This window comes from Phyllobates terribilis, unplaced genomic scaffold, assembly GCF_046119375.1.
Source record: "Phyllobates terribilis strain yellow unplaced genomic scaffold, ASM4611937v1 Scaffold_1__5_contigs__length_1240528914, whole genome shotgun sequence".
NCBI lineage: Eukaryota > Metazoa > Chordata > Amphibia > Anura > Dendrobatidae > Phyllobates > Phyllobates terribilis.
In genome coordinates this window covers 504,392,426-504,412,720 of record NW_027362761.1, presented here as the reverse complement: position 1 = coordinate 504,412,720, position 20,295 = coordinate 504,392,426, and the positions used below count along the sequence as shown (strand labels likewise).

At 42.5% G+C, this 20,295-nt stretch overlaps 1 protein-coding gene across 1 annotated transcript in view; it reads left to right on the top strand.

The window, feature by feature from the left end:
* The window catches only part of SREK1 (splicing regulatory glutamic acid and lysine rich protein 1), a 62,017-nt gene extending 54,569 nt beyond the window's left edge, over window positions 1-7,448 (top strand). The window contains exons 12-13 of the mRNA XM_073680220.1: window positions 579-711; window positions 6,812-7,448. Coding sequence (XP_073536321.1) covers window positions 579-711; window positions 6,812-6,949 — 271 coding nt within the window. The 3' untranslated portion in view covers window positions 6,950-7,448. The remainder of the gene's footprint in view (window positions 1-578; window positions 712-6,811) is intronic.
* The last annotated feature ends 12,847 nt before the right edge of the window (window positions 7,449-20,295 follow it).

Sequence of the window (20,295 nt, the reverse complement as noted above, 5' to 3'; positions counted from 1 at the left end):
CGCGCTGTGAGGATTGTCATGTGACTGCAATTTAAATATTTCTGGCCACATTCCGACTAGACGTGTCAGTATACACTTGTATTAAGTGAGGCTGCGCAAGTCTAGTCGTCTTGTGACTGCATGTATGAAAATTGCTCCCAGCGCCAGAGAATCCTCACAGTGCTGTGAGGATTCACAAGTCTGCAGTCACATAGAGTGACTACAGACTTGTAGCCTAAGGCCCGAACAACCCCCTTAATGCCTATCTGCGTGAAAAGTGATAACGTCTCATTTGGTGGGGGTCCCACTGCTGAGACCCCACCGATCGCCAGAACATAACTGCAGTTGAGCATGCACACTTGCTCTCTGTTCATTCTCCTTGGGACTCCCAACAATCCCAAATTGAATGAGTAGAACGGCAGTGCGAAGTGTACTTTCTTTTGACGATCGATGGTGGTCTCAGCGGTCGGACCCTCACTGACCTAGAAGTTATCACTTATCTTTTGGGTAAGTCTTTCTTACTGGAGTAATACTATAATTCAGTCTTTCTCAAAGTTGTTGCAAATTTGTAATTAATGTTTTTTTAAAAAAAAAAATAGGAAAGAGAAGAAGAGAGGGAAAGAAGGGGATCACAGCGGAGATAGAAGGGAAAGTGATCGTTCCTCATCAAAGAAAAATAGCAATAAAGGCAAAGAAATGAGGAGAGACTCATGCGATAAGCACAAGAAATGGGTAAGAACTGCAAAGGTGTGCGTCATATTGTGTTCTGGTAATAAGTGCCTGTCGCACCACATATTATCTGTTTCTAGTGACATTACCTATATGTGATGCTGTATTAACCCCTTTACCCCCGAGGGTGGTTTGCATGTTAATGACCGGGCCAATTTTTACAATTCTGACCACTGTCACTTTATGAGGTAATTACTCTGGAACGCTTCAACAGATCCCACTGATTCTGAGAATGTTTTTTCGTGACATATTGTACTTCATGATTGTGGTAAAATTTCTTCGATATCACTTGTGTTTATTTGTGAAAAAAGCGGAAATTTGGCGAAAATTTTGCAATGTTCAAAATTTGAATTTTTATGTCCTGAAATCAGAGAGATATGTCACACAAAATAGTTAATAAATAACATTTCCCACATGTCTACTTTATATCAGCACAATTTTGGAACCAAAATTTTTTTTTGTTAGGGAGCTATAAGGGTTAAAAGATGACCAGCGATTTCTCATTTTTACAACAAAATTTACAAAACCATTTTTTTAGGGAGCACATCACATTTGAAGTCACTTTGAGGGGTCTTTATGACAGAAAATACCCAAAAGTGACACCATTCTAAAAACTGCACCCCTCAAGGTGCTCAAAACCGCATTCAAGAACTTTATTAACCCTTCAGGTGCGTCACAGGAATTTTTGGAATGTGGAAGAAAAAAATTAACATTTAACTTTTTTCACAAAAATGTTACTTTAGACCCAATTTTTTTTATTTTCGCATGGCTAACAGAAAAAATTGACCCCAAAATTTGTTGTGCAATTTCCCCTGAGCACGCAGATACCTCATACGTGGGGAAAAACCACTGTTTGAGCGCACAGCAGAGCTCGGAAGAGAAGGAGCGCCATTTGTCTTTTTGAATGTAAAATTTGCTTGACACGGACGCCATGTTGCTTTTGGAGAGCCCCTGATGTGCCTAAACAGTAGAAACCCCCCACAGGTGACACCATTTTGGAAACTAGACCCCTCAGGTAACTTATCTAGATGTGTGGTGTGCACCTTGAACCCCCAAGTGCTTCACAGAAGTTTAGAACATTGAGCCGTAAAAATAACATTTTCACATTTTTGCAACAAAAATGTTTTTCAGCCTCCAATTTTGCATTTTCATAAGGGTAACAGGAGAAATTGCACCATGCAATTTGTTGTGCAATTCCTCCTGAGCACGCTGATACCCCATATGTGGGGGAAAACTACTGTTTGGGCGCACGGCAGAGTTCGGAAGAGAAGGAGCGCCATTTGACTTTTAAATGTAATATTTGCTTGAATAATTAGCGGATGCCATGTTGCATTTGGAGAGCCCCTGATGTGCCCAAATGGTGGAATCCCCCACAAGTGACACCATTTTGGTAACTAGACCCCTCAGGGAACTTATTTAGATGTGTGGTGAGCACCTTGAACCCCCAGGTGCTTCACAGGAATTTAGAACATTGAGCCGTAAAAATAAAATTTTCACATTTTTCCCACAAAAATGTTTTTCAGCCCCAAATTTTGCTTTTTCATAAGGGTAACAGAAGAAATTGTACCATGCAGTTTGTTGTTGCAATTTCTCCTGAGTAAGCAGATACCGCATATGTGTGGGAAAACCACTGTTTGGGCGCATGGCAGGGTTCGGAAGGGAAGGAGCGCCATTTGACTTTTTGAATGTAAAATTTGCTTGAATACTTAGCGGATGTGCCCCTGATGTGTCTAAACAGTGGAAAAACCCCACAAGTGACACCATTTTGTTAACTAGACCCCTCAGGGAACTTATCTAGATGTGTGGTGAGCACCCTGAACCCCCAAGTGCTTTGCAGAAGTTTATAACGTGGAGCCGTGAAAATGAAAATAAAAAAATCTAACTTTTTCCACAAAAATAATGTTTTAGCCCCAATTTTTTTATTTTCACAAGGGTAAGAGGAAAAAATGGACCCCAAAAACTGTTGTGCAATTTCTCCTGAGTACGCCAATACCCCATATGTGGGGGAAATACAGTGTTTGGGCGAACGGCAGAGTTCAGAAGGGAAGGAGCATTGTGTGACTTTTTGAACGCAAAATTGGCTGGAATTGAGAGCGGACGCCATGTCGCGTTTGGAGAGCCCCTGATATGCCTAAACAGTGGAAACACCCCCCCCACAAGTGACCCCATATTGGAAACTACACCCCTCAAGGATTTTATCAAGGGGTATAGTGAACATTTTGAATCCAGAGGTACGACACAGAATTTGATAACATTAGGTCATCATATTGAATAAGTTGTCATTAGTCTTGAGCGCAAGTGCTCGCTACTTGAGTTTGCATCCGGTACTCAGGTATGCACCATGTATCGTGGGTGCTCGAGTGACCTGCTTGAGTGCCCGCTCGCATGTTTCATGGTTATTAGACACCCCAAAAAAACATGCGGGGATCGCTTGTGCATGGCAGGCAATCCCGCAAGTTTTTTTTGGCCACGAAGTATATGGAGCAGAGACTCGAGCATGTCACTTGAACACCCGCGATAGTTAGTGCATACCCGAGCACCCGATGCAAACTCAAGTAGCAAGCACTTGCTCTCAACACTAGTCGCCATATCGTCATCTTTTTTTTTTTTTACTTTTGAAAAAAATCCCAACCCCATCACAACCCTAACACATCCCTAACCCTAAAGTTTATTTTTTACGCCGTTCCTCGTGCGGTATAAGTGATTAGACGACTTTATTCTTCGAGTCGGTTCGATTACAGCGATACTAGATTCATATCGGGGTTTTTATGACTGACAGCTGTCACACACTAAAAGACGCATTTTTTGCAAAATCTAGTTTTTGCATCGCCATATTTTCAGAGCTATAATTTTTCCATATTTTGGCCGACAGAGTCATGTGACAGCTTGTTTATTGCGGGATGAGTTGACGTTTTTATTGGTGCCATTTTCAGGCACGTCAAATTTTTGATCGCTTTCTATTCCGATTTTTGGGAGGCAGAATAAACAAAAAACAGCAATTCCAGAATTTTTTTATGTTTCTTTTTATGCCGTTCTGCGTGTGGTAAAATTGATAAGGCAGCTTTATTCTTCGGGTCAGTACGTTTACAGCGGTACCACATTTATATAGTTTTTCTATGTTTTGGCGCTTTTACACAATAAAAGCTATTTAATAGAAAAAAATATTTTTATTTTTATTTATTTATTTTTTTAGATATTTTTACAATTTTTTATTTTTATTTTTTCATTTTTTAACACTTTTTGGACTTTTATTCTGGGTCCCACTATGGGACTTTCACTTTTTTTATTCTGATCGCCTGCATGGCACAGGAATGCAGCACCATCCCTGTGCCGTGCAGGCTGTCAGTGCTGCACAGGGAGAAGATCGTTTGGTCATGCACTGCGCATGCCCAAAGAATCTTCCTGCTGTCTGGTGATCCGGATGTTGTCATGACAACATCAGGTCGTCATGGCAACATCCAGGAAGCCACGGCAGACAGCGCTGGAGGCCAGAAGAGGTGGTGAGTATTGCGATCACCTCCCCTTGCCACCGCAATGCTGTGATCGACTTCGATCGCAGCATTGAGGGGGTTAATGTGCCGGGAGTGGTGCAGGACCGCTCCCTGCACATAGTACAGCTGTGACTATCAGCTGACACCCGGCGGCGATCGCACGGCTTGTGTGCAGCGCGATTGCCATATGACCTAATAGTACGTCATTGGTCCAATCGGCCCAGGTCACCAAGACGTACTATTAGGTCATACGTCAGAAAAGGGTTAATCACTACCGGAACAGGTTATGCACATTAGCATTTTTATACTGTTCTACCCTGACTGACATTTTTACCAAATATAATTAATAATTATATATGTCATTAACTTGCAAAAGTATAAAAGAATGGCCGTCAAGTCTTGCAACCATGTCCTTTACAACATGAAAAGTTATTAAACTTATTCTGCAGGATTGTAGGATGTGGAGGGTTTCTAGGTTTTCCAGAGCAGGCTGCTAGCCTTGTTGATGTCTTACAAAGCTTTGGGATCATACACCACGGCTTTCAGTCGTCTTAAAATTATTATCTATGGATTTGGTTTAAGTTTGGCCACTTTTCGTTTTCGATTTTTCCTCCCGTTCTTCCAAGAGCTATAACTTTTTTATTCTCCTGTTGACATAGACGTATGAAGGCTTATTTTTTGCATGACGAGTTGTACTTTTGAAAGACACCATTCGTTTTACCAAGTAGGGCTCTAGAAAACTGGAAAAAAAATCCAAGTGCAAAGAAATTGTAAAAAAAAAACCAAACCTTCAGATCTAACATTGTTTTTTGGAAATTGTATTTAAGACGTACATTGTGTGGTAAAAGTGACTTGGCAATATGATTCTCTCTTCATCAGTACGATTATGGCGATACCAAACTTGTCAAGTTTTTTGATTATTTTAGTGGTGAAAAAAAAAATTGTTTTTGATTGTGTCGCCAGTTTCTGAGACCTGTAACGCTTTCATTTTTTGGTCGATGGCTTATTTTTTGCGAGGTGAGACAATGTTTATAATTATACTATTTTGGGATAAACATGACATTTCATCACTTCTTTCAGCATTTTTTTGGCAGTATTGCGGCAACCAAATTTTGTGTTTTGAATTTTTATTTCAGTTTACGGTGTTTATCAATCAGGTTAATTATTTTTCAATTTTCATACAGGGGTGGGCAATTCATTTTCCAGAGGGGCCACATGAGAGACTGTGAGTGTTGTGAAGGGCCTAACCAATAGGCTGAAATTAATTCTGCTCAATATTAATATGAACATATTAATTATAATTATTTATATAATTATAATTAATAATTAATTGCTTTGAGCAGGGGGTTGGACCAGATGACCCAGGAGGTCCCTTCCAACTCTACCATTCTATGATTCTATGATTCTATATTAATTGTATCACTTCATATTGAGCAGAATTAAGTATGCTGTCATCCCCCTATATACAATATGAGCCCGCACAAAGCCCCATACCGTAAGAACCCATACACAGCCTCTATATATAGTGTGAGCCAATTATATACAATATGAGCCCCCACATAGCATCTCTATATTACAGTATGAGCCCTCACATAGCCTCCACTATACAGTATGAGCCCCTCACATAGCCTCCACTATACAGTATGAGCCCCTTACATAGCCTCCACTATACAGTATGAGCCCCTCACATAGCCTCCACTATACAGTATGAGCCCCTCACATAGCCTCCACTATACAGTATGAGCCCCTCACATAGCCTCCACTATACAGTATGAGCCCCTTACATAGCCTCCACTATACAGTATGAGCCCCTCACATAGCCTCCACTATACAGTATGAGCCCCTCACATAGCCTCCACTATACAGTATGAGCCCCTTACATAGCCTCCACTATACAGTATGAGCCCCTCACATAGCCACCACTATACAGTATGAGCCCCTCACATTACCTCACTATCTACAGTGAGCCCCACAGCCTCTTATATACAACATGTGCCCCATATATACTCACAAAATATAGTATGAGCCCCCCCACATAGCCTCCTATATACAGTATAAGCCCTAACCTAGCCTCCTATATGCATACAAATATCTCATACACATGAAAAAAAACAAGACCACACACTCACCTCGCTCCCAGTCCTGTCTCCTGTGCAGCAGTGCAATGAGATGACATAATCGTGTCTGGTGTTTCACACACTGATTGGTGGAAGATGGAGCTCTCGCCCCGTCATTCACCAACGTATTCACTGCTGTCTGCATCCGTGGGCCACTGTTTCAGCTCTTCAGCTGTCTCTGTGTGCGGGCCGGACTGAAACAGCCAGAGGGCCGGATGTGGCCCACAAGCCGCAATTTGCCCAGGTCAGTTATGTTAGATTGAGCTCTTTTGAACATGTTAATACCACATATGTCTATTTTTACATTTTTTTTATTGTCTTTATTTTTTATAGGGGAAAAAGGAGGTGATTTAAACTTATGTTTTTCTTATTTTTATGATATTTTTTAAAACTTTTTTACTTTTCACTGTTTATTACATGTGTGTGTGTAAGTGCAGCGATTTCATTTCATGCTTCTTGCCTTGAAACTGAAGTGTCCCCTTGCTTTGCTTACAGGAAAAGGATAACATAAAGGATGACTTGAATACTGTGAATGAATTCAATGATGAAAACATTGCAGATGGAGACTCTCTGCAGAATGGGAACTGTACAATGAATGAATACAGTAGGTCAAGAAGAACAGAAGTGGTATAAGCCTGATCGCGACTCCTGGATCTTTATGAATTCACAGCCAAGATGCTAGATGTGTTCATTTGGTTCCTCAATGAACATGATGTGGGCATTATGTGTGTCCGTATAGGACTCTATTGGTATCAATATTTTTTTTTTGTAAATTTGGTTCACTACAGTGTTGGTTAGTATATATTTGCCTAAAGAAGGTAATTTTAAACCCGAATCATTTCCATCAAGTATTGACATTTTGTAAATTTGTCACTATGGCTTGATTTTTTTTTCTTTATCTATGTATGTTCACCTCTGTCAGAAAGTTGCAAATACTGCCAGTAACACAAATGTATATTTTATTTTTAACATAACGGATGCACAGCGGAAGCATCGTATATTACTGTGTTGTAGGGTCTTTTTTAACTTGTCAAATATTCCCTCAAAACTCTGAAACTGACGATGATTAACAGTTCTGTTCAGTTTTACTACTAAAAATGCAAAGTATATGAAGTATTTTTTTTTTTTTTTTCTCTGCAATACGGCAACATTTTGTATATGACACTACTTCTCTTGCAGGGTTGTCATTTTCTTGTTACATGTGTATTTTCTATTTGTGTCATTCACTCTGTTAGAAGATGATGCAGTTTTATTGGAACCCAGATTGTTCTATCGACAGCAAGAAAAATGAACTCCGCTGTTACTGACCTTTTTCTCCAGACTAACTTTCTTTAAAGATTTCTTATGGCATGTTCGCACTGAGTTCTTTTTAAGGAGCTTTTGGGGCAGAAATTTTCCAAAATCATTGAGAAGTTAAAAAAAACTACAAGAAGAATTGGAGAGTTTCTGCTCCAAAAATTCCTGAAAACCCCAGTGTAAACACACCCTTAGATTGTAGAGTCCAGTAGGGTAAGTCTCAATCATTAGGGTTGCTGGACTGAGAAAGTTGTGGTGCTGTTTTTTTTTTTTCATTACGTTAGATCACAAAGTAAAACTTCAGTGCCTTCTAACTGTGTGGCATGTTGTTTTACATGATGGCTTCCTATAAGGGATATTGCACACTTAGAAATCATGACCTAATGTTAGTAGATGTTCTTCATTAAACTGGTTTGTATATATATATATATTTATGGTGGTATTTGCTCTGACCAAATTTGTCATTTCACGTAGTAACAGTACAATGTAGCAAGTATGTTTTTTTGTTTTTTTTTCCAGCAAATGCATCACATGCAAAAATAGATAGTGGGGGTACATTAAGATGATTGAGGACTCAAGAGCCGTGGATGAGGAGGATGGCACTAGGAACAAAGAAAAAGTCGATTTGTCCCATGCAATCTACAGCCATCTACTGGCAAAGAGCTAGGTCAGTTTAACTTAGTGTCACATAGGAGGCAGACAGATCTGTGTTCTCTAGGTCTGTTTCTTCCTTTTTATGAAAAATATTTAGATTTGAGAGTCCTCAGTGGTTGATACTTTTTAATGGCTATCTGAAAAGATGGTAACAAGTTGCAAAGCTTTTGAGACTTCGCAGGTCTCTTCATCAGGCATAGTATAACACAAAATCTGAAGAGTCTCTTCAGAGAGGAAGAGGACTAGAACTCTAGCGCCACCTATAGGAAGCAGCAATCCTAAAAGTCAATATTGACTCTCTAACGAGCCTTGTCACATGACTTAGGATAAAGGCCAGAACCAGAATCTCAATTTGCAGACACTGTGTTTCGGGGTACTGCCTCCCCTCAGTGCAAAGTGTGAGATCTGATTTAGCTGGTTGAGAGGCGTCTGACCGGGATCCAAGGGGTAACATTTCTCCTTGCAGAGCGTGACATATTAAGCCTGACATGCCGAGGTGAGGAGACTTTTAAGCCGCAATGCTCCTATGGGAGATATGAAAATTGTCTCTTCAGAGACAAAGAGGTAGAATGCTCTTAACTGGGTTTTCCTAATAGCTGAAAAATGTAATGCTGAACCAGTCACACTGTCTTTCCTCTCAGTGATGGCAGGACCAGAACCGCTGTGCCTACATGTCTTTTTTTTCCTTTCCATGTCCCACACTTTTAACCGCTTGCCACCCAAAGCGTTGCGGGTAGCAGAGAGTGAAGATGTTATGTAATTGAAGACTGGGTTACAAGAGAAGGCTGTATGTTTCTTCGCTGCAGTGTTTCCTGCAACAAGCTCCCCCAGCTCTCCTTGCAGCTCCTTTTTACCTTGCTCTCCCCTTGCAAGTTTCCTCTGGCCTCCACTCTGCTTTTTCCTTCTCCTGCTCCGCAGCAGTGGCCCTCCCATCCATTGTTGGGCTCCGAAAATGTTACCATCTGCTTGCTGCCTATTCCTGTATGCCTCTCTTTTGATTATTGGGCCCATAAGAACTTTACTTGGTTCTTCTGTGCAGGATTCTCTCTCCTCAGTCACTCTTTCCCGCCATGCTAGCATTCGCCTCCTCAGCTTTTGCTAATGACAGCGTGACAACAGGTGTTAGTTTCAACATGCAAAGTAGGGCAGCTCCTTCCTTGGCCAGTGTCCGTACAAGCAAAGTCCATCTCTGTGACCAACAGAGTACTGCAAGAGCCACATCTCTGCTTACTGTGACTGGCCTTGAACATCTCTCAACCGGTAGTCATTGCCTATCCCCTGGGGCTATCACTAACCACTATCTGGGGATTAGTGCATGTGCTAGCTAGGTCCTCCATCTTCTCTTTGCCTCCACCTCCTCAGGCCAGTGTGAGGCCACCTGTACTGCCTGCATTCATCCATAGCCTGCTTGAACACCACCCCTTCTCCCTGGAGGGTAGCATGTTTCATCCTTCTTCCAATTTAGGTGTTTTCTTATCTCAGTCAATGACAGAATTAGCCAGAATTTATTAATCATTGGTTCCTCTTTTCGTTACCGCCCCTGGTACTCTGACCGCTTTCCAAGGGTGAGTCACTCCCACTGACAGCGACTTCCCTGTTATGTGAATGCCCTACTCTCCTATAGTGCCTTCATCATCCCATTCCTCTCACCCGGAGACTTTATTTGACAAAGAATATCTCCTGTTTCCAATCTTGTCACATGGCAGAGAGCTTCGTTCAAGCCGTTCATGATACCTTTCCGGTAAAGCACACTGACTCTAGTGCTGTAGTTCTGACCAGAGTGTGGAAAGTCCTGGACAGATATTTTCAGAAGCCCAAATGTCCATCTAACCCTCGTGAATATAACGCCTGTTAAAGGGAACCTGTCACCAGGGCTATGGAGTCGGTATAAAATGGACCAACTCCGACTCCTAAAATATATAATAAATTGGGTACAGTAGTTCAATGCAGTTTGTGGGGAATATTTTTTCATAAGAATTTGAGAAAGTTATGAAATGTCCCATAAATGTCTGTCCTATTCCTGATCTCAGGGTCTAGACTTTTAGCTGAGATGAATCTGTGCTACAGTAAATTTATCACTTAAACATGAGCAATGTATGAGGGAGTCTTGGAGTCGGTGTCATGGAAATTGAGGAGTCGGAGGTTTGGCTTACCAACTCCACAGCCCTGCCTGTCACGTACATGCAGCCCGAGCTTTGAACAGCATTGTATACAGATGAAGCGGTGCAAGAATAATATACAAGTTTGCTAGAAAAGATTAAATATAACTTGCATTTTATTCAGTGCCATCTCTTGAGCTTGTATGTATATGAGTCCAGTGGGCGGTCCTACTGAGTGATTAATAGCGCTATCTACATGTACAGTCTTACATGGGGGACTGTCAATCACTGAATAGAACCGCCCACTGGAATCAAATGCATGGAAACAATAGAGATTTAAATAAATAAAAAACATTTACCTAAACCTTTCCGACAAAAATGTTCATTATTCTGTTAAGTGCCTCCTGCTTTATAACATCCTTCATGCAGATCAGATACCATTTTCAACTGGCAGGTTCCATTTAACGATCTGACTGACAGATGCACTTTGTCTCTGGCGAAGTCAGCCCTTGAAGCGACTGGCTCAGACTTAGGCCTCATTAAGACGTCACTTTTTTTCAAATGCGACAAAAATGGATCAAGTTTCATCAGTAAGGCTGAGTTCACACGATGCGTTTTTAATGCGTTACCGCGGCGTTTTTGCAGTTGCGGAAACGCATTAAAAACGCATAGTAGAAGGGCAGCAATGTTCCCCAATTGAAATCCGCATGTGCTGTGCCCATGATGCGGATTTTTCCTCAGCGTAAACGCTGCGCTCAAAAATCCGCAGCATGTCAATTAATTTTGCGTAAACGTGGCGTTTTTGCCGCCATTGGCTAGCATTAGAACGCGCCAATTCCGCAAGACTGCATCTGTACTTGCGCTATTGGTGCGTTCTAATGTGCAGATGGTACCCGAGTGTGGAGGAGAGGAGACTCTCATCCACACCCAGGTACCATTAAAAAAGCTGTAAAAAAAGAATAAAATAAAAAATATATGTATACTTACCTTCTGTTGGCCCGCGCACCGCTCCTGCTTGGTTCCCGGCACTTGGCAGTGAGTTGAAGGACCTGCGCTGACGTCAGAGTCATGTGACGGGTCACGTGACGCTGACGTCGGCAGGTCTTTCAATTCAAAGTTGCCGGCGAGGGAGAACGGAGTGTAAAGCAGGACACCGGGGGCCATCAGAGGGTAAAGTATACATTTATTTTTTATTTTTACCACTCTCTCGGGTCACACTATATAAATCCATGCAAACAGCATGCAAACAGCATGGATTTATATAGTGTGACCCGAGAGAGTGGTAAAAATAAAAAATAAATGTATACTTTACCCTCTGATGGCCCCCGGTGTCCTGCTTTACACTCCGTTCTCCCTCGCCGGCAACTTTGAATTGAAAGACCTGCCGACGTCAGCGTCACGTGACCCGTCACATGACTCTGACGTCAGCGCAGGTCCTTCAACTCACTGCCAAGTGCCGGGAACCAAGCAGGAGCGGTGCGCGGGCCAACAGAAGGTAAGTATACATATATTTTTTATTTTATTCTTTTTTTACAGCTTTTTTAATGGTACCTGGGTGTGGATGAGAGTCTCCTCTCCTCCACACTCGGGTACCATCTGCACATTAGAACGCACCAATAGCGCAAGTACAGATGCAGTCTTGCGGAATTGGCGCGTTCTAATGCTAGCCAATGGCGGCAAAAACGCCACGTTTACGCAAAATTAATTGACATGCTGCGGATTTTTGAGCGCAGCGTTTACGCTGAGGAAAAATCCGCATCATGGGCACAGCACATGCGGATTTCAATTGGGGAACATTGCTGCCCTTCTACTATGCGTTTTTAATGCGTTTCCGCAACTGCAAAAACGCCGCGGTAACGCATTAAAAACGCATCGTGTGAACTCAGCCTTACTGATGAAACTTGATCCATTTTTGTCGCATTTGAAAAAAAGTGACGTCTTAATGAGGCCTAAGTCTGAGCCAGTCGCTTCAAGGGCTGACTTCGCCAGAGACAAAGTGCATCTGTCAGTCAGATCGTTAAATGGAACCTGCCAGTTGAAAATGGTATCTGATCTGCATGAAGGATGTTATAAAGCAGGAGGCACTTAACAGAATAATGAACATTTTTGTGGGAAAGGTTTAGGTAAATGTTTTTTATTTATTTAAATCTCTATTGTTTCCATGCATTTGATTCCAGTGGGCGGTTCTATTCAGTGATTGACAGTCCCCCATGTAAGACTGTACATGTAGATAGCGCTATTAATCACTCAGTAGGACCGCCCACTGGACTCATATACATACAAGCTCAAGAGATGGCACTGAATAAAATGCAAGTTATATTTAATCTTTTCTAGCAAACTTGTATATTATTCTTGCACCGCTTCATCTGTATACAATGCTGTTCAAAGCTCGGGCTGCATGTACGTGACAGGCAGGGCTGTGGAGTTGGTAAGCCAAACCTCCGACTCCTCAATTTCCATGACACCGACTCCAAGACTCCCTCATACATTGCTCATGTTTAAGTGATAAATTTACTGTAGCACAGATTCATCTCAGCTAAAAGTCTAGACCCTGAGATCAGGAATAGGACAGACATTTATGGGACATTTCATAACTTTCTCAAATTCTTATGAAAAAATATTCCCCACAAACTGCATTGAACTACTGTACCCAATTTATTATATATTTTAGGAGTCGGAGTTGGTCCATTTTATACCGACTCCATAGCCCTGGTGACAGGTTCCCTTTAACAGGCGTTATATTCACGAGGGTTAGATGGACATTTGGGCTTCTGAAAATATCTGTCCAGGACTTTCCACACTCTGGTCAGAACTACAGCACTAGAGTCAGTGTGCTTTACCGGAAAGGTATCATGAACGGCTTGAACGAAGCTCTCTGCCATGTGACAAGATTGGAAACAGGAGATATTCTTTGTCAAATAAAGTCTCCGGGTGAGAGGAATGGGATGATGAAGGCACTATAGGAGAGTAGGGCATTCACATAACAGGGAAGTCGCTGTCAGTGGGAGTGACTCACCCTTGGAAAGCGGTCAGAGTACCAGGGGCGGTAACGAAAAGAGGAACCAATGATTAATAAATTCTGGCTAATTCTGTCATTGACTGAGATAAGAAAACACCTAAATTGGAAGAAGGATGAAACATGCTACCCTCCAGGGAGAAGGGGTGGTGTTCAAGCAGGCTATGGATGAATGCAGGCAGTACAGGTGGCCTCACACTGGCCTGAGGAGGTGGAGGCAAAGAGAAGATGGAGGACCTAGCTAGCACATGCACTAATCCCCAGATAGTGGTTAGTGATAGCCCCAGGGGATAGGCAATGACTACCGGTTGAGAGATGTTCAAGGCCAGTCACAGTAAGCAGAGATGTGGCTCTTGCAGTACTCTGTTGGTCACAGAGATGGACTTTGCTTGTACGGACACTGGCCAAGGAAGGAGCTGCCCTACTTTGCATGTTGAAACTAACCAGTGTGACCTAGTCGTCAAGCACTTTCCAGGTGATGCTAAAATCGCCTGGAAAGCGCTTGTCAATCCGCATGAGGAAACGCATGTGAATCCGCATGTATTCCGCAGGAAAAACGCATGCACAATCTGCATGCGTTTTTTCTGCCAGGGAGATGCAGAAATGATGCAGAAATTTTCTGCTTCATTTCTGCATCGTGTGCACATACCCTTATTCCGGTAAGAGTTTTATTCGAGTTTGGTCCGCGCTTCATCAGTTTTTCTCGTACGTCAAAGAAAAGTGTTTCTCTATTCTTTTTTTTATGTAACTGAAAATTGGACCGCACTCTGATTCCATCTGTCAGATTTTTAATTTTGATGGACCCATAGACTTGCATTGCTTTTTTTGATCCGACACTCGAGCAAAATTGGACATGTCTCCACAATTTTGCGTGAACTCCGCGGTCCGTGGAAAATCAGACATTTACTCCATTTACTAACATAGGTACAAGAGGTATCCGTGAAAAAAATGGATAGCACTCGTATGCGAAAAATGTATGTCTGAATATAGCCTTAGGTTCAGATTTTGCAGTCACTTTGGTCCATGAGACGATTATTCAAACTGCTCCAAGATTACACCAACAAATCTTTCCAGTGCCCCTGCCCAGTTGTCTTTCCTTCTAGTCGATCAGATTGCCCACATCGGTATATAACTTCACTTGACCGCTAGGCCTCGTTAGAATCTACCAGATGTTTTTTGTTTCTCAACATGGTTGTACTCTGCAAATTCCTTGGCTGAGGACCTCTTAAAAAAATAACTAGAATAGACTAGTTGACTGAAGCAACCAAGAACGGGTGCTCTTCTCTTGCTATCAAGTCCCAAACATGCTACCTGGCAGACTCGCTATCCAGTGCCAAACAGGGCTGCTTGGGTCTCAGGGTAAAGGTCTATCAGGGCCTTAAGATAAATCCGTTACAGTCCTTTTTTACCAGAAGACTTTCATTCCTCAAGAGATGAAACACATGATCGGGTGCCTTTCGGGTGGTAGGTTGCCTTTTTCCCTAAGATTCTAGCTAGCCGCAGTCGAGAATGTCTTGAGTTAGAGAGGTCTCCCCTGTATACTAGATAGAATTCTCCATGACCTCCAGGGTCATCGTATCCAACCCCCTGCTCAATGCAGGATTCACTGTCTGAGTTGGTTTAGTGAATCATGCATTGAGCAGGGGGTTGGATACGATGAATATTCTATGATCGTAATGAGTAATTTTTCCTGTTCTGCCTCGGGGACAGGGGGAGCGGGGAATTGGAATAAACCCAGGTTTCTGTTAAAGGAAACCTGTCGCCTCTAAAAAAAAAAAACAAGCAAACAACAAAAAAACACTTTTCATCTGCAGGTAACTGACATGTAAATCATATGTACCAGGCATACTAGAAGCACGGCTACAGGGAGAAAATGAAGTTACAGTCCCCCTGAAATAGCTTGCTTCCTGTCGTCGGGGTGGTGGAAGGAGCTATTTGTCGCTTCTCACGACACAGTGAGCGTACTGTAATCACTCCCTTGCACATCGATTGACAGCTTGTTTTGTGTGCACATCCAGAGCTGATTGTCAGTCAGTGTGCCGGGGAATTATTCCAGCGCCTTCATTGTATAGTGAGCAGCAGACCCCGGCATCGCCCTTATTTATGGAAACTCGCTGCTGCAGGGAGAATACAATTTTTTTTGCCCTGTAGCCGGTCTTCAAGTAAAATTAGCAGACATTATTTAACCTCTTCGTTGCTGCAGACGGTAAATGTGCTGGAATTTGTGTAGAGCCATCGTAAATTTACAGTGGGCGGTCGTACAGAGATCGGGTCCTTTGTACCGGGGCTAAACACTGCCTCGGACCGGTGACATCATTGGAACCTGATTGGTTCAGGTCCCAATAATGTTATTGCCATGCGTGTTTGACCCTATCTGTTTAACCCACTAAATACAGCGATCGCGGGATTTAGAAGGTTGTGAGTGGGAGTGGGCTGCCTCTCTCACCCCACAATTGTCGATAGTTCACATGGCAGCCGGAAGTCAACTAATGACCTCCGAGTCTGCCAGCTATGGCGGCCTGTTAGACCCGGTCTTGCCTCAGTGTCAGGCATCTGACAGGTTTAATGCATTGCAATGCATTAGATCAGTGATCAGGCAGATACAAGTTGAAGTAGAAAAATTTAAAGTAAAAGAGAAAGCATTCTTGAACTGCTGTTGATTTGTTCATTCTGCCTCCCAAAGATCACAGTAAGGCTTGGTTCACATTTGTCCTGCGCTCTACGCTGAGTACTTACACCGGGGTTTCCATGTAAATCTCTGAAATATGTTATGTAGATGACACCCCAATGGAAAATTCACTTTAATGAGGCAGATGATCTGGTGGTGTCTATCTTTTCAGTGGTGCACAAAAATGCGGGTGACCACAGTTTTATGCATCTCTCAGATGACTCACACCGCTGAACAGAGGCCAAACTGAGTCCAGATTAATTCTGCTGCCTCATTATAGTGAATGAATCCATCGGGGTTTCATCTGAATCATGTATTTCAGAGATCTAGATGGAAACCCGATGTAAGTGTTCAGCGTAGAGCACGGGATAAATGTGAACCGAACCTTAAGCGTGATCCCCACTCAGATCCGTCATCTGTTAACAGAAATATAGGGGTGTCCACATTACTGGTAGCACAAAAGCTTTGGAAAGATAACATTGCTCCCCTATAAAGAAATCCAGTGAAATCCAAGTACCCCACACCCTTCTGAGCCCCTCAGTGTGCCTAAACTGCAGCTAACATTCACATGTTTGGCATTACGGTAGCGAGGAGACTCACTTGATTTATGGGGTGCATTTCTCTAGAAGCATGTGCTGGCCACAGTGGGCACTACAGTGGCATATTTGGAGTTTTCACTTTGCAACATGCACTGTTTGTTTCTAGGAAATACCCATGAAGTCAAAATCATCACTACATCTGTAAATTAATTCCCAGAGGGGTGTTGTTTCCAAAAATGGGGTCACAATGGAGTCCTGTTCTGGCACTTTGCGGCTCTGCAAATGGATTCTGCAAACTATTCTTGGAATTCTAGCTGCACTCCAAAAGTCAAAGAGCACTCCCTACCGAGCCCTGACGTATAGCCGGCCGCACTGCACTGCCACAATGGGGTATTGCCTTATTCAGGAAAAATTGTGTAACACATTATGGGGGCTTTTTTTTTCCATTTTCCCCTTGTGAAAATGGAAAATATAGAGCAAAAACAACATTTTAATGGTAAAAATTTAATTTTTTTTCACCGCCCATTGGTATAAAATTAACACCTATGGTGTCAATATTCGCACTGCACCCCTAGATGAATTCATTGAGGGGTGTAGTTTGCTAAATGGCATCACTTATGGGGGTTCTGCCAATGTGACATGGCACCTGCATCCCATTCCAGCAATATCTGCACTCCAATATGGCTCTCCTTCACTTCTGAGATTTGCACTGTGCCTAAAAAGTAATTTCTAATGACATATGGGGTATCACTGTCCTCAGGAGAAATTATGTAACAAGTTATGTGGTTCATTTTCTCCTATTAGCACTTTTTAAAATTAAAAAATTGGGGCTCAAGCAACACTTTAACCCTAGAACGCATGACCATAAAAATCTACATTTTCACATACCTGGGGCCTTTTAGGCCCGTGTGCAAATAACATGGAATAACTCAAACTCAAATGACAAACCACTATATACCTGAGGAATACCTAGAGTTTCAAAATTCTAACTAAAGTAATCTTGCAGAAAATAGAAAACAATTAACAGGGCGGGCCTGCGAGGCCCCAGGTATGCGTTCTAGGGTTAATATAAAAATGTAATTTATTTTTTCTTCACCGCCCAGTAGTATAGAATTTTGTGAGGCTATGTGCACACGATGCAGAAATGAAGCAGAAAATTTCTGCATCTCCATGGCAGAAAAAACGCATGCAGATTGTGCATGCGTTTTTCCTGCAGAATACATGCGGATCCACATGCAGATTCACATGCGTTTCCGCATGCAGATTGACAAGCGCTTTCCAGGCGATTTTAGCATCACCTGGAAAGTGCTTGACAACTAGGCCACACTATATAAATCCATGCAAACAGCATGGATTTATATAGTGTGACCCGAGAGAGTGTATATACTTACCTCCGATGGCCCGCGCTGTCCTGCTCACTCCGTTCTCCCGGCAACTTTGAATTGAAAGACCTGCCGACGTCAGCGTCACGTGACCCGTCACATGACTCTGACGTCACCGCAGGTCCTACAACTCACTGCAAGTGCCGGGAAGCAAGCAGGAGCGCTGCGCGGGCCGACAAATGGTAAGTATATATATATTTTTTATTTTATTCTTGTTTTTACAGCTTTTTTAATGGTACCTGGGTGTGGATGAGACTCTCCTCTCCTCCACACTCGGGTACCATCCGCACATTAGAACGCACCAATTACGCAAGTACAGATGCAGTCTTGCGGAATTGGCGCGTTCTAATGCAAGTCAATGGCGGCGAAAACGCCGCGTTTCCGCAAAATTAAATGACATGCTGCGGATTTTTGAGCGCAGCGTTTACGCTGCGGAAAAATCCGCATCATGGGCACAGCACATGCGGATTTCAATTGGGGAACATTGCTTCCCTTCTACCATGTGTTTTTCATGTGTTTCCGCGGCGTTTACGCAACTGCAAAAACGCCGCGGAAACGCATGAAATACGCATCGTGTGAACTCAGCCTGACTCCCATGTGGTGTTAATATGCTCACTGCACCCCTAGATGAATTTTAGTTTGTAAAATGGGGTCACTTGTGGGAGGTTCTGTTGTTCTGGCACGTCAGGGGCTCTGCCAATGTTACTTTGCACCTGCAACCCATACCAGCAAAGTTTTCACTTTGATATAGCTCTCTGTCCTTTCTGAGCTTTGCACTGTGCCTCTAAAATAGCAACATGGCATCTGCAATCTTTTCCATCCAATATTGCGCTCTAAAATTCAAATAGCGCTCCTTCCCTTCCGAATCCTGCTTGTTTTTTTTTTAGGAAAACTCTTTTAGTAGGAATTATTACTGGGTCCTAGAAGAGTGTGGACGCAAGTTTAAAGTTATATGCAGCCAATTTTGTGTTTTGAGTTGTGTTCTAACATTCAGTATTAATGCAACTGTAGAGATGAATGTCCTAATATGTGTTGCACTATTATCACGTACTAGAATAAGTTAGTAACCCAGTTTTTAACACTTTGGCGAAACATAAGGGTATGTGCCCATGGTCAGGAGCCGCTGCGGGTTTAAAGCTCCGTGTTTATACAGCGTCAAACCCGCAGCGTCCAGATGCCACAGCATAGTGGATGGATTTCTAGAAATCCCATGTACACTATGCATCTCTGGGCACCTGCGGATCACCGGCGGAAACTGACTTGTTGCGCGTCTTTCAGGACCGCAGCATGTCAATTTTTGTTGCGGGTCCGCATGTGGACTTTCCCCATAGGTTAACATCTATGAGGAAAGTCCGCATGTTAAAAAAATATATATATCACGCCGCTCATTTGCATAATGAGGGTGAAAGCCGCGCGGCTATTTAGTAGCGTCGGGGCCGCAGGTGGCTCCTGACCGTGGGCACATACCCTAACACATGTTCTTTTTAACGTTATTAGTAACATGGATACAACATATGTGCACAAAAAGTAACTTGATAGAATAGTTTTGATCCTATAGCCGCAGAATTTATTTTTCCAGGTATGTGAATACGTTTATGCAAAAAAGAAAATGGTATTCTAGCAATGATATGTTTATTGGCTAACCAAAAAAATTATTATTTCCAAACTTACACAGGCTCCTTCATCAGGCGGGTTTACAAAAGAATGACTGAGTTAAGAGCAAAAAAGTTTGAGATGTCACAACAGAACATTTGTGCATGAGGTGGATGAGGCTATGCCTCCTAAAGATAAGCCAAGGTTTAGAAAATTAAGTTTTTTTTTTTTTGTTTACGAATGAAGAAGTGATGGCTTAGTGATCTCGAGACAGTCTGGAAGTGTAATGTGTGTCCATGTAGTTAGTTATAAATTCAAGTGTTAGGTTGAGTCCTTTGTCAAAGACCTGAACATCCTCATCAGATTTTCTCTCTCTGTTGACCTTTTAGCATTGTCATTTAAATCTGTTACACTGTGTCCCGGTCCATAGCAATGCTTTACCACAGGTGTATAGTTCATTCCTTATAGTATGTCTGTTTTTTCATCCTTGTGTGTAGTTTTTGCTTAGTTTCCACAATTTAGGTTCCTCCAGGGCACCTTGTACATTGTATCATGTACACCACATTGGAGGATGTACATGAGCAGGCATTCATGATCTTATAGTCCTGATTTGTGTTGGCTATGTGGACTGTGTTGGTAATATGTGATGTAACAATCAGGGCTGTGGAGTCGGTAAGCCAAACCTGCGACTCCGACTCCTCAATTTCCCTTACACCGACTCCGACTCCCACA